Raw genomic sequence first — 14,489 nt, 5'->3', positions numbered from 1 at the left:
CTAAGAAATACATCCACTGCCATAACTACAATCAGTTGGGTCTAGCTGACCATGCATTGGATACCTTGTACAGAATCAAATGGGGGGGGACATAACAAAAATAAACGTGAAAGTCTTTTCTTGGAATCAGCAGCATATATTGGAAAACCCAACCTAATCTTAATGAATATGGTTGTGTCAAACTTCCCAAGATTTGGGAAAGCTTAATTCTTACACTTCTCCCAACAGCATTCATAGAGGGTGCCTCTCGTAGGACTTTAGGCTTTTAGTCTTTTTCCCACTTATTGTTTTAAGTGTTTTTGTGTATGCTTTTACAATTTTAAAATTGTATCTGTGATGATTGGTTTGCAGTCAGGTTGATAGATCATAATTATCAATAATTTCCTGAATGTTACTTTGTTGTATTCATTAGACATGTGATTGCCTTTAATTTTATTTAAAATTTTGTTTTTGACTTTGATATTGATAGAAGCTGAGTTTCTTCTAGTACTGTAGAAACAGCATTGAGCTCCATGTTGTATATGCCAGATCATAGTTTTCTTAGCAAAATGGGAACTCATTAGTTGAACAACTACTTTCGCATCTGCCACCTGCATACATCTACATTCAGTAGGGTTATTCTTTCACGTTTGCTCTTTCTTTTCTTACAGCATAATGGTAGAATTCTTTTTGAGCTGTCTTTATCCTGCACAGCAGTTTGTTATTCTCAGCTTTCCATATAATACTGGTAACATACAAATCTGGCCTCTGCCTTATAATTTTCATAATGGCATTATCCTTGTGTATATATAGTATTCCTTCCACATCTACTTTTCCTTAAGAATCTGCTTAATAAGATGGTGCATGCATTTCTTCTTACTCTGTTTTTCTTCACGTTCCAAGGATACACTTCAGTATTGCATAATTGGAGCACTCTACTAGATGCAACTGATACTATGGGACCAAACCTAGTAATTCTCCTCAGTTGGTCATAATTTTCTGCTTTATAGTTCAGCAGGAAATGATGTCCATCTGAGAAGAATACTAGTAAAATACTGATACTAATATCTTTTAGAGAAAAATTTCAGCCAAGATTCTTGACTGAACATAAGTAAGAGTATAATCTTACAAATTCAGAGCAGAATGTTGTGAATATATTAAGGAAAGAGAATTAATGAAGTTGATTGTATGATGTATAAATGCATTGGCTTGCTTCACTTAAAATACTTTAAATCACCAGTAAATGCTAGATAATAGGAACCAAATCAAAAAAGGCATTTGAAATCAATGAAAAATAATACCATAAAAGTTAGTAGAAGATAAGAAATTTGAAAAATTAGAATATAACAAGCTTTTAAAATTTCACAAAGTATATAAATGGTTGCAAACAGTTTAGCCTAGACTAAGACAAACTTGGCCTTTAGTAAGTGAGAGAAAAGAAATTTTTCATTTCCCACTGAACTGATCCCATTTTCTCCTGGCTAACAAGATTAAAATAAACACCATTCTTTATTAGAGTAACAGGAAATCTTTATTTACAATACTAAAAAAAGCTGAAAATTCTGTACATTTAGCTGTTCCCCTCATTAAAAATGAGGACACTTTTGATACACAGAAATAATTTCAGTATCAGAAGTTAAGGCATGAAAAAAATTATATCAATATATCACATATTGATATATTGTAGTACGTCCACACTGTTAGCCTAGTGGCTATGTGCTTCGCAACCATTTGCCTGGGGAAGGAGTGTCCTAGGTTCGATTCCCGTCGACGCCGTGAGGTCCTTAAGGATCTTCCTCAGCCATAGCTAAGTTAGCTGGTCTTGGGCATGGACAGCAGGGTTTTTTCCAACAGTTTATCTGGGGTTTTCATCCTGCAAGCAGGCAAACCAGCCCTGTGAACTGCACTACACCAGTGCCTACTCTGGGGTAGTGCAGTATGAAGCAGCTCATACTTTATAACCATCTTGTAACCAACCAGACCATGTTTGAAGAGCAAACATGGTCTGGTTGATGTAATTTAACAACAAACATTTATAGTTCTTCCTTTCCATTAAAAAAAGTAGTATTATTTCATAAGAAACACTCATCACCATAACCAATACACATATACAGGTATCCCTTGATATATTCGGTTAATTAATCCTCAATGGACACCGCATATATCAAAACCGCATTATTCAATGTTAAGAATTAATGGGAATAATTATAATGAATCCTGCAAAATATAAAAATGTAAACATCATTTATTTTTTAAGGTGACATGTATTTATATATTTTATTTATATATATTTGTTACATAAAAACTTATCTAAATATTTATTTTTTATAAAAAACTTAACTAATGTAAATTGAACAGTGGTAGCTTTTTTTTTCTCCTCCATGATTTTGCGATAATGATCAATTTGTTTATCTAAACTGTGACTAACGTTCATGCTTCTCTCTACATTTGGATCTATCTCTAGTATAAGTTCTTTTGCCTTCTCAATTGTACTGAACAATTCTTCAAGTTCTTTGACAGTGATTTCTTTAGATACATCTTCCTTTTCTTCTCCCTCTTCATATGCCTATTGATGTTCGATTCTAAGAAGATCTTCGTTACTTGGGTCTTTCGAATGTGATTTCGATAATTCTCGAATATTTTCTGAATCAACATTCTCAAAGCCAAGAGCACTTCCAGTCCAAACAATATTATCGATGACTTCGTTGACGGGATTAATAGAACTGCCAAAATTATTTGAAGATTCAGGCAAAAGTTTCTTCCAGACTGCTCTCATACAGTTGGCTGTCACTTCTTCCCAAGACTCATGAATGTTTATAACTGCTTGTTTAATATCGTATTTTTTCCAAAATTCCTCTAGAGTTATTGGATCGTCTCCAGTTGTAGCTTGAATTGCCTGTGCAAAAGTTCTAATATAGTAAGCCTTGAATGCAGAAATTACTCCCTGGTCATAGGCTGTATCAAAGATGTCATATTTGGTGGTAAAAATACAACCTGTACGTTATTATTTAAATCATTAAGTGAGGTGGGATGTCCAGGGGCATTATCCAATACTAAAAGAACTTTGAAAGCTAAATTATTTTCATTAGTTGTTTGAACCATTCTTCAAACAACTGTTTGGTACCAAACAGTTGTTTAAAGAATGGTTCACTTCGCATTTTTATTTGATTCCCATATTACTGGAAGGGATTGTTTGTTATGTTTGTTACAGCCTTTAAAAGTCGTTGGGTTCATTATTTGATAAATTAGCATTGGCTTTAATTTGAAATCACCTTCGGCATTACCTCCAAGTAAAAGTGTTAAGCGATCTTTGGATGCTTTATAACCAGGTGTGGTTAGTTCTTTTCTTGCTAAAAATGTTTTTGTTGGCATTTTCTTCCAAAACAGGCCAGTTTCGTCTACGTTGAATATTTGATGATCGTCATACCCATTTTCTTCGATTATTTTCTTTAATTCAGCTGGATATCTGGCTGCAACATCTTTATCAGCACTTGCTGCTTCGCCTGTTAATATTATATTTTTTTCTTCTGGATCGAGATTTGAAAATTTCTAACCAGCCTTTGCTTGCAGAAAATGTTGTAGTCACATCTTGATATTTGTTTTCTTTAAGTGTAGAAAAAAGGCTTAAAGCCTTGAGCATAAGATTATTACTGTCGATGGCAATACGCTTCTGATTACAATCTTCTAGCCAAAGAAATAGTAAATCTTCCATTTTGATCATTAATGGGCTTCTATACCTACTACACTGCATACTCAAAGATGCAGATGCCACTTTGCCTTGTCGCAGCAGTTGCTTTATTTAAAATGGCTTGTAGAGTTGATTCAAAGCCTAGCGCTCTTCCGATGTTTGCTTTGCTTTCTCCGTTATCAAACCTTTTAATAATGTCAATTTTAGTATCCAAAGTAATAAGTTTTCGTTTATTACTCTTTTTCGAGGCCCATGGTTTCGCTGTACATGGTTAGGCCGTAAGCGTACACATGTACATCTGTACTTGCCACGCTCTGCTGATAAATTGAAGCACTGAGGCCGAGAGTGAGTTATTAACGTTGGAGCATGACTCGTACCACGTGATCTGATCGGTTTCATTGACCAAGTCTAACGCTTTGCTTATTTTCAAATTTTTTGGGCCACACTAATCAAATTTGATACTGCATATATCAAGTTTATGGTCATCACAGTAATTTTTTGTGCTAATCAAAGCCGCATATATCAAGGGATATCTGTACGCGGTTTATCTAGATTAGAGAGAGAGAGAGGTGACATTTTATGTTTGCAGATAATCTGCAATTAGTTGCTGCTTTAAGGGAGCAACTTTAAAAATAACTGTTTTTCAATTTTTAAATAATGTTTGGTACCATTTGGATCTTCAAAGAATTTTCTCAAGATAACATCAGCATCTGTAGCCATCTTTACTGAGTCTCTCTACAAAACTGACATCATTATCATCTAAACTTGGGTTTATATTTCCTGCACAACTGAGAATGCTTTCAGTAATTTCTGCTTCTCTGACACACTTATTACATATATTTTAAGGTATTAATTCTGTTTAATATTAAATGAAAATACACTGAGTAAAGATTATTTCATTCTACTGTTTTTCTACTCTCTGTGGAGTACTTCATTTTAGAAATTATGGACTTTTACAACCATATTATAAATAACTTTTAATATCCCGATGTTTCGATCTTCATATTAAGATCATCATCTGGAGCATATACAAATATACAGGACAAGCTAAGTTACATTACCTACAGTAAGCTAGAGAAACATTACTGTATGTAATGTAACTTAGCTTGTCCTGTATATTTGTATATGCTCCAGATGATGATCTTAATATGAAGATCGAAACATCAGGATATTGAAAGAGTTATTTATAACACGGTTGTAAAGTCCATAATTTCTAAAATGAATGCTGATCACTTTATAACACTAAAAGAAAGGTGGAGCACTTCATCAGGAATAAAATATTTTAATTTGAAAAATTTATATTAACAAATTAATTCCTATAAAAGTTGATAGTGCATATTGTGATGAGATTTTAAACACGTAGTTCACTGTTGTATGAAATGTTTATCATAACCTAGTTCCAACTTAGTTGCTTGGTGTATGCTGACCATAATTGGTTTAAAATAAGGTCTTGATTTTTGTTATACTTTATGGGACACCTTATCATTTCAGTGGTTTTTTTTTTCAAATTCCAAACAGCCCTTAAATTCTATATATGGTATTCTTGTGAGTTGGCAGTACCTGATGTTTTTTGTAAGTAGTGAAAACCTAGGCCATATTTGTTATTTTCTCTACATTTTTAATATGTATTTTCATGCAAACCTTGTCGAACTGATAATAACAGATACTGCATGTGCAGAAAATTTTATATGCACCTAGTCTCTTAAGCATCATGGAGACGTCATCAGCATGAAAATAAATTAATGCCATACTTAAAATTGTTCACTATTTATGCATTCACTGCTCTCTCAGGTAATGCATCCCAGTCACCCACCACTTTCTATGCAAAATACCACTGTTCCCTTCCCCCACTGCTAACACCCTCGTACTTCGAGTGATTGGTGTTTTGTTATCTTCTTGTCTCTTCCCATTCCCTGAAAATCCTCATCGACATTCATCTAGTAATAACCCCTTACCAGATTGTGTCTCAGTTACACTGTTGAGAAGGAAGTCAACAAACATTCCTGTGGACAAGGTGCATTGCACCATGTAATGAATAATGTGTTTGTAGCTGGTATAAATTGGAGGAATGTGATGTTCCCAATTCAGTGCAACTGCATCTGTGTGAAATGGCTGCAAGAGCTGATAGAGCTTGAAAGAGGCATTATGATAGAATACCATGTTGTAGGCCTATCTATTCAGCAAATTGTTGACAAATTGGGCCAACTTGGTCAACAGTCAGGGATAGAAGTGCATGGAGTCAACTGCAAGTGCTATCTGCAGTGGGTGAACCACCACACTCCCCCTAATGTGACTGTAGGATGCTAGAAGAATAATTTGTAAAAATCACCAATTATCAGCTGACGCATTGAATGCGAAATTTTGGGCATTGACTGGAACACGAATCTGCACAAAAACATTCAGAATTGAAGCTCACATCATGGGTTTCCATGGTAGAACTGCAATATGCAAATCCCTCATTACCCAAACCAGTATGCACCATTGTTTTCAGTGGTATAAAGAGCATGTACAGTAGGACGTGGAAACTTGAAGAGCCATGTTATGGAGCATTGAATTTCTGTAGTTATTGCAGCAAAGGGAGGTCCTACATCTTCCTACAAGATGGTTGCCATTGCTGTTTGTTCCTCACACTATGGTGTTCATTTACTTCTTTCCAAGCAGTGTATATCCCCTCCTCTCCAGATTCTGCAAGTTGCTTTGTCTAGCAGTGATCTTAGTCACTTCTCTCTCTCTCTGTTCCCTTTTCAATATGTCTTCATCCTTAAACCAGGTGATCAAATCTGTATGCAATAATCCATGTGTTGCCTGATCAAAGCCTTATACAAAACCAGAATCTGCTGTGTTTTCCTTGCAGTTTTAGCCCCACAGTAGTCCATTCTGCACCCTGTGAATGTCTCTTACCAGAGTGCGTAATCCCAACTATGAAATTCATAGGTGGCGGTGTGATGATATGGTCTTATTTTTCCTGGTTTTGCTTCAGATCTCTGTGTTTGAACATTAAACTATGAGAGGTATCCGAACATTCTGAACACTGCAGTGCTTCCTACTTTGTGATGTTTCTATTGAACTGACCATTGTCTCTTTCAGCAAGACAATATATCGTGGCATAAGGCTGCTGCTTTAACTGGGTAGTTTGTAGACATGAACATCAATACATTTGACTAGCCTCCACAGAGCCCTGATCTCAACTCTTTTGAACATCTGTAGGATGAACTGGTGCATCAGGTGACGTCAAGCGACAACTTCCTCACAACAGTCCAGGAAGAATGGCCCAAAATTCTTGTTGTCGCTATCGCATGCTTTCTTAAACTCAATACGAGTTTAAGATGTGTGACAGGCATTGTAGTTAGTATGGTCTTCCCACTGGGAGAGTCCATACTAACTACAATGCCTGTCACACATTGTTAAAGGACTGACTGACCTGTCAACCCAGGTCAGTCAGTCCTTTAACATTGACCTTTGGTAAGACTAAGACTTGGGTTGAAATCCTGTCTGGGTCATGTGGAACCTTTATATGACCATTAAACAGAAGTTGAGTTAGCATAGTGTCAGATGCAGATGGTAGGATTTTCTCCTTTAAACTTTGGTTTTTCATTTCACAGACTGACAAACTGGTCATGAGAAGATGTATAATTTGTACACACAATATAAGACTAACTACCTTTTCCTAATAAATTATGCTAGGAAAAGGATACTTGGCTAGTCCTGGGCCAAGTATCACCTAGGGCCTATATGCAACCAGTGGTGGTGATCATCTTTCCACAATGAGTCTGAACTTCAAGATGCACATATAAAAATATAATTCCTGAATATTTTTAATTTCTTTTATTAAATTTTATCACTTTTAATTGAAACTGAGATGTTGCTTGTTTGTCTGCTAACTTTATGTTTTGTAAATACTGTTGGATAGGCCCAACATTTGTTTAAATGTACATGTACTTTTCCCATAATAAAAGATGATTTACAACCTTTCATTATGATGGAAGGAAAGAAGAGGGAGTTAGGTCAGCACAATGATAAAAGTAGTTGCACTTGTCTTGTATGAAAATTATTAATAGTCAAAAAACCTTCTAGAGAGCTGGTTTGATTACTTGATTGTTATTTGAGTGTGGTTATTTGGAATAAAATAGATAAGGTTTTAAATGGTAAAACTTGTCACGAAAGCACTGTGCTTCTTTAGATTATAGTTATTTGTCTTCAGTTATCACATGTAAAAATTAGTAGTAGTTAAAAAAATCTTTCAGACAGTTGGTTTAGTTGATTGGTTGGTTGTGGTTATTTGGAATAAAACTGATATAGCAGATCAAACAGATAAGGCTGTGAGCCCAGTATATTATGGCTGTATGTATTCTGTAGATGAAAAAACTGATAGTGTGGGAGGGAAAAGCCTTTCCACCTCTGTATGAGACAGGCTAAGTTACCTTCAGATAGTCTTTATAAAGGTTCTCTATGGAAGTTAGTCGTTGATAACTGGCTGAATGCTAGTATTCCTTCTTTCTGGCCCAAAAATGTATCATGTTTGTTTTCTAGAAAAGGGAGATTCCAGATTATCTTACCATCAGTCTAATCACAGTAATATATGTCTGCTATACTGCCATAGATTACCAACCTTTCATGGGTGGGAGTTGCATTACACACACACACACACACACACACACAAACTGCAAATTTCTAAAAAGATTTTTGACTGTTATAGTGGCATTTTTTTGGGGGGGGGGGGGGCTTTATTTTTTAGCTTTTAACTTTTTTTTTTTCATTCTCACAGCTTCTCAACCTTTGTCTTATATATTTTAGGGGAGTTCGTCCATTTGGTGTATCTCTCTTAATTGCTGGATGGGATGATGGTCGACCATATCTTTTCCAGTGTGATCCTTCAGTAAGTATTCTATCTGAATGTTTACTTTTTTAAAAAAAATATTTGCTTGGAATACAGACAATGTGTGTGTGTGTGTGTGTGTGTGTGTGTGTGTAGATATTGGAAGTGTGTTAATTATACTAGAAGTGCTCAGATGAAATTTCATAAAACAGTTTAATCAAAATTAATTTGTTTGATATTCTTTACTAGTGTAGTGATTGTAAACAGTCTATTTTTGATTATTTTTCTTTTCTCTGTCAGTGAAGACTTTGAACTCTTGAATAGAAATAATTATATATGAAATTTACTAGCAGTATCATAAATTTTTTGATAGGTAATCCCAGGAGGTGTACAAGATGCTATGATAATTTGGCACAGTTAAGTCTCTATTCTAGTGGCTTTTCCTTGTCATTTCTTTTCAAATCATCTATTTTTTCAGATTCCTAGCAAGTATGTTAGCATATACTTTGAAAGAATGCAGAGAAAAATGTAAGAAAGCTTTGCTATGTGTAAAAGTAATTAAAGTCATGAAAAGCCTTTGGTAAGTATATAGAAGGTAAATATCAAGAATTTGGCAAAATGTTCTGGAGGCTTAGAAATGGAGGAAAGAAATGGAGAAAATATTATTTCACAAAGAATCAGAGAGCATAAAGTTGATTTAAAAGTTGAAAATAAAGACATTCTGGATGCTTGGTGTAATTACTTTGAAAGATTACTAAATCAGTTACTAGACTTTAATAGAGACATGCATGTTAAACATAGTATAATGTTTTAAATAACTTCACACAAGATATAGGAGTAATAAATTCTATTTACATGTGTGAAGCCACTATTTAAAATATTATACTATTATTAAATAAGATAGATTTAATAATCTATCTGATTATTAAATCAGAAGCATTCATTAGTAGTTAATAGTATTTTAGATAGAAGAGCCATTAAATTAAAGGCAGCTGGAGATAATATTCAACTAGAAATGTTCAGATATGAATGTTTTATGTTACTACACAGTATAATGTATAATTTAGAAGGTCTGGTCAGAATGTAGATTGCAGATGGATGATCAGAATTCTCATAATATCAAAAGAGAAATAAAAGTGCAAAAATTAGAGAAATTTTCCTTCTAAATGTTCGATGCAAGCATACCTAGGAGAAGCTGAGAAAAATTGTTGAACAGAAACTGGAGAAACACGAGCCGGATTTTTATTCCAAATAGTTGTCAGGATCTGATTTTCACTTTGATTTATAGTTGAAAAATCATGTGAATATAATACATATTTGTATGTATGTTTTGTAAATCTGAAAAAGCATATTATCATTGTTAAATAGAAAAGATGTTTGAAACAGTACAGTTATATGGACTTTATCTTCAGCAGTACATGTCTGTATTTAAGTTCTAAATCATGATATAATTGAAGTGTAGGAAGATGGATAAGGATATGCACTATCTTCACTTTCATTCATCATTATCTATACTGGTGTCAAAATCTAAGGATGAGCACTATTTCTGAATATTACAACCACAAATTCAGACGAATCAGCTTGTGGCAATTTGTGTAACTGATGATTTTGAGTAGAAAGTTAGTGGACATTCAAATTTTCAAATCGCACGCAAAGGGGTCAGGATGAAAGGTAAAAGGCTGCACTAAATGAATTGTGTTTGAGGGAATCTCTTTTCGTGAAAGAATGGAGTTGCAAACTTGGATAAGAGGCTGCCCTCACTCTACCATGTAACATGAAGACAGATTTTTGGTTATAATAGCAAAATGTAATCGGCTCACAATGTCAGGTCAACTTGCAAGTCGCACCATGGAAGAACTGGTATGCAGATATCTCGACAAACTGTGACAAGTAGGTCTGTGTGCCTGAAGGCTTGTAGCCTGCATCCCTTTATCCACAACTCATCATAGAGCTTGTGTTGAGTGGGGATGTATCCATAAAGGTCAGGGTTATTAAAGAGAGAGATTTGGCAGTGCTGTCCGTGTCAATGTGTGAAGTGACATTATGCTTAATGGATGCATCAAACTACAAGTTATAGAAAAAGGGAATATGACTAGTAAACAAATTGCAACTATATCATGTTCAATTGTTCCGTGGTGTTGTAAGCAAAGAATTCATTTTTATAGATGATATTGCCACACCACATTGTACACGAGCAATGGAAATGCTATTGGAGACTAAGGATATTGATCAAATCGAGAAGCCAGCACACTCCCCAGATCCCAAACATGTTTTATTGGGGCACAATGGGGAGACACATTGCTGCTCGAAATCCTCCCCCTCCAGAAAACAAACAAGGCTTCATCCTTGCTCTGAAGGAGGAGTGGGCCAGTTTTTCTAAAGAACTTGTGAATCATTTTTGTTCCGTGGTGTTGTAGGTGAAGAATTCATTTTTATAGATGATATTGCCACACCACATTGTACACGAGCAGTGGAGATATTATTGGAGACTAAGGATATTGATCGAATCGAGTAGCCAGCACACTCCCCAGATCCCAAACATGTTTTATTGGGGCATAATGGGGAGACACACATTGCTGCTCGAAATCCTCCCCCTCCAGAAAACAAACAAGGCTTCATCCTTGCTCTGAAGGAGGAGTGGGACAGTTTTTCTCAAGAACTTGTGAATCACTTGGTGCTAAGCATGGTATAACATTGTAAGAGCTGCATTGCAGTTTGGAGCAGACATATTCCATACTGAAATGTTTCTCCACATTATTTTCTGTAAGCACTGTACATTAATTTCTTAACTACATCTGTAAGAAATTTGTACGAAATTTATGACACATTTTTGTGTAATATAATTTATTTATATGCTGACAATAAATATGTCCACATTTGGCTGTAGTCATGAAACATTTTTCATATATGGGTGAAAATGTAGCTTGCCTGAATCTTTTGGACGGCATGTTAGCTATATGAATCATGTTAATGAAGCAGCCTGTTGTCAAAATTCTAGGTCTTTAAATGATACCCAAAAATAAATTAGATTTTGACTAAATTGAATAACTGCTGTAACAAATTGGTATGAAAATCAACAATAAAAAGATATTGACTCTGAAAATAAGAAAAACATTAGCTGTTTTCAGTAGAGAGTCTATATAACACTAGTTTTTTTTATTATTATTAAAGATGGCAAATTAAATTCTTATTATATTATTCAATCACAAGACTGATTGAATAAGTCTTTACTTACTTGTCCTTTATCCATGTGTAAGCAAACAAAGTTTGCACCTGAAAATATATTCAGGACCGAGGTAAGTTAGTGCAACACCATGCATAGCAGTATACATGTCTGCAAGGAGATGTGCTTTGCATTATGAGAGATACTGAGACAAGGAGTGATGAGAGCTTGGTCCACCTTTGCTCGGAGTTGCCTGGTGTTGCACTACCTTACCTCAGTCCTGAAGATATTTTCAGGTGCAAATTTTGTTTGCTTATACTTGGATAAAGGATTAAACCAAATTTATTATAATCTAACCAAGTGAAAAATAAACTTCTGAGTTTCACATTAATTGCCTTAGTATCCCATAATGCAAAACGCACATCTTTTTGTTTGTCTATAATGCTCTGCATTATGGAAAAAACCACTACCCAAATCAGTTTCGACTTTTATCATCAGAATACCAAAGTTAAAGTAATGCAGAAGTCATATATTTCCCCATATATACTCCTTGGAAAGAAGTCAGTGGACACTCCCATGAGCAGGTGCATCGTGCCATGTAACAAGTCGTGTGTTTGTAGCCAGTATAAATTGGAGGAGTGTGATGCTCCCAAGTCCGTAGAATTGTGTCTGGGCGAAATGGCTGTGAGAAAGAAGCTGACAGAATTTGAAAGAGGCATGATAGGATGCCATGTTTCAGTCCTATCTGTTTGGCAATTTGTTGACAAATTGCTGAACACTCACCAAACAAGCACCAAACATTGGGTGCTACAAAGGATAATATGCAAAAACCACCATTCATCAGCCAACATGCTGAATGTGGAGTTATGGACATTGACTAGAACATGAATCTACACAAAAACATTTTCAGAATTGAGGCTCACAAATTGGGTTTCTATGGTAGGACTGCAATATTCATGCCCCACATTACCTGCACCAACATGTAGCATTGTCTTCAGTGGTGCAAAGAGTACGTACAGTGGGACGCAGAAGCTTGTAAAGCTGTGTTATGGAACGACAAATCATGCAATACTCTCCACTGAGCAGATTGACAGGTGTGGCAGATACCTGGTGAACATCTTTTACCAGATTGCATAATCCAAACCAAGAAATTTAGTGGTGGCAGTGTGATGATATGGTCTTGTTTTTCCTTGTTTGTCTTCAGACCTCTGTGGTACCATAAACACTGGACTCTGAGAGGTATCTGAACATTCTGGACAATGTAATGCTTCCTACTTTGTGGTGTTTCTACTGAACTGGTGATTGTCTCTTTCAGTAAGACAATGCAATCTGTCATAAGGCTTCTTTAACTGGGTGGTTTGTGGACATGAACGTTACCACACACTTGACCGGCCTCCATAGAGCCCTGATCTCAACCCTATTGAACATCTGGGATGAACTCTAGCATTCTGAGGTCAAGAGATGTTTGTCCCACTGGTAGAATGGTCCAAAATCTTTATTGATCACTATCGTATGCTTGTGGAAGGTATGCCCTTAGGACTGCTGCTGTCATCGCAACGAAAAGAGATCCTACATGCTATTAACGTGGGTGCCACTGCTGTTTGTTCTTCACACTGTGGCATCTGTTGACTTCTTTCCAAGCAGTGTACAAGTTGCAAAAAGGTGTAACACCTTATTAAAATACTCTGAATTAGAGATGGCTGATGATGGTTTGTCATAAAATAAAAAATAAATAAAACTGGCAAAGAAAAGATAGAAACCAGTCTGGGTAGTGGGCCCTTAATGCAATGCATTATATACACACCCGAAAGAATGTGTGCTTTGTATTATGGGATTCCAAGGCAATTAATAGGAAGTCATTAGCCTCTATATACTTAGTAGCCTAGTCATGAAGATACTTAATGTGCAAACTTTATTTGCTTATATTTGGATAAAGGATTAAAAATATAATTTCTTGCCATCTTTAATATACTTTTATTGAGAGATAATTGTTTGTTATTCATTCTGTATAAAGTAATATGTAGTCAGAGTTGAAAAATATTTAATTAAGATGGATTAATTATGGATGTTTCAATTCGCATATTGTGGATCATTGTTTGTGTAATACAATTAGAAATCAAAAAGTTAAACAACAATGAAGGTATATGAAAATGAAATCTCTCCTTATATATATATAGTTGTGAGACAGCCAGGTAAAAAATTATACTATTAGGATCAATAATCACATGATTAAAAAAAAAATTTTGGAGCATATGTGTTACACTTAATAAAAACTTATATACAGTTTATTAAACTTAAACAGTGTAGTTGTTAATAATAATTTCCCATATTTTTGACATAGAGAGTCAATCATTAAGGTGGAGATTTGGGGGATGCATACTGAAGTACTTTGGAACTTTCTTTAAAGAGGTGCTCATATTTATGGAAATTTCTATGTAGTAATTTGGCATCATTATAAACGATCCTGTGGCTAGTATTAGTAATCACATGCGCTGCTAGACATTGCACTTCAATTTATCCTAATAGTATTGTTTTTTTACGACTGCATATAAGGAGAGAGAGATTCCGTTCTCCATATGCTTTCATTGTTTAATTTTTTGATTTCTAACTGTATTACACAGATTATGATGCATGATATATAATTTTTGAAGCATATGAGTTGAAATATCTGTAATTAATCCATCTATTGAATATTTTTCAATTGTGATTTTGTGTTACTTATACAGAATATTTAATTTAATTAATAACCAAATGAAAAAAAACTTTCAAGTATCACTAATCCAGGGTATTTTAATAATAAGGTGTTACATCTTTTCGCTACTCGTATACGGGAAATATATGAC

The 14,489-nt window shown here is 35.0% G+C and overlaps 1 protein-coding gene across 1 annotated transcript in view; it reads left to right on the top strand.

Moving 5' to 3' along the window:
* Prosalpha2 (proteasome alpha2 subunit) overlaps nt 1-14,489 on the top strand; it is a 107,239-nt gene that overhangs the window by 59,299 nt on the left and 33,451 nt on the right. The window contains exon 5 of the mRNA XM_090404584.1: nt 8,462-8,543. Within this exon, the coding sequence (XP_090260710.1) occupies nt 8,462-8,543 (82 nt within the window). The remainder of the gene's footprint in view (nt 1-8,461; nt 8,544-14,489) is intronic.

Source organism: Typopeltis vanoorti, chromosome 15 (genome assembly GCF_054136105.1).
Source record: "Typopeltis vanoorti isolate ZY-2024b chromosome 15, IOZ_Tvanoo_1.0, whole genome shotgun sequence".
NCBI lineage: Eukaryota > Metazoa > Arthropoda > Arachnida > Uropygi > Thelyphonidae > Typopeltis > Typopeltis vanoorti.
Note: the sequence above shows the minus strand (reverse complement) of the source record. Positions and strands in the feature narration are given on the sequence as shown.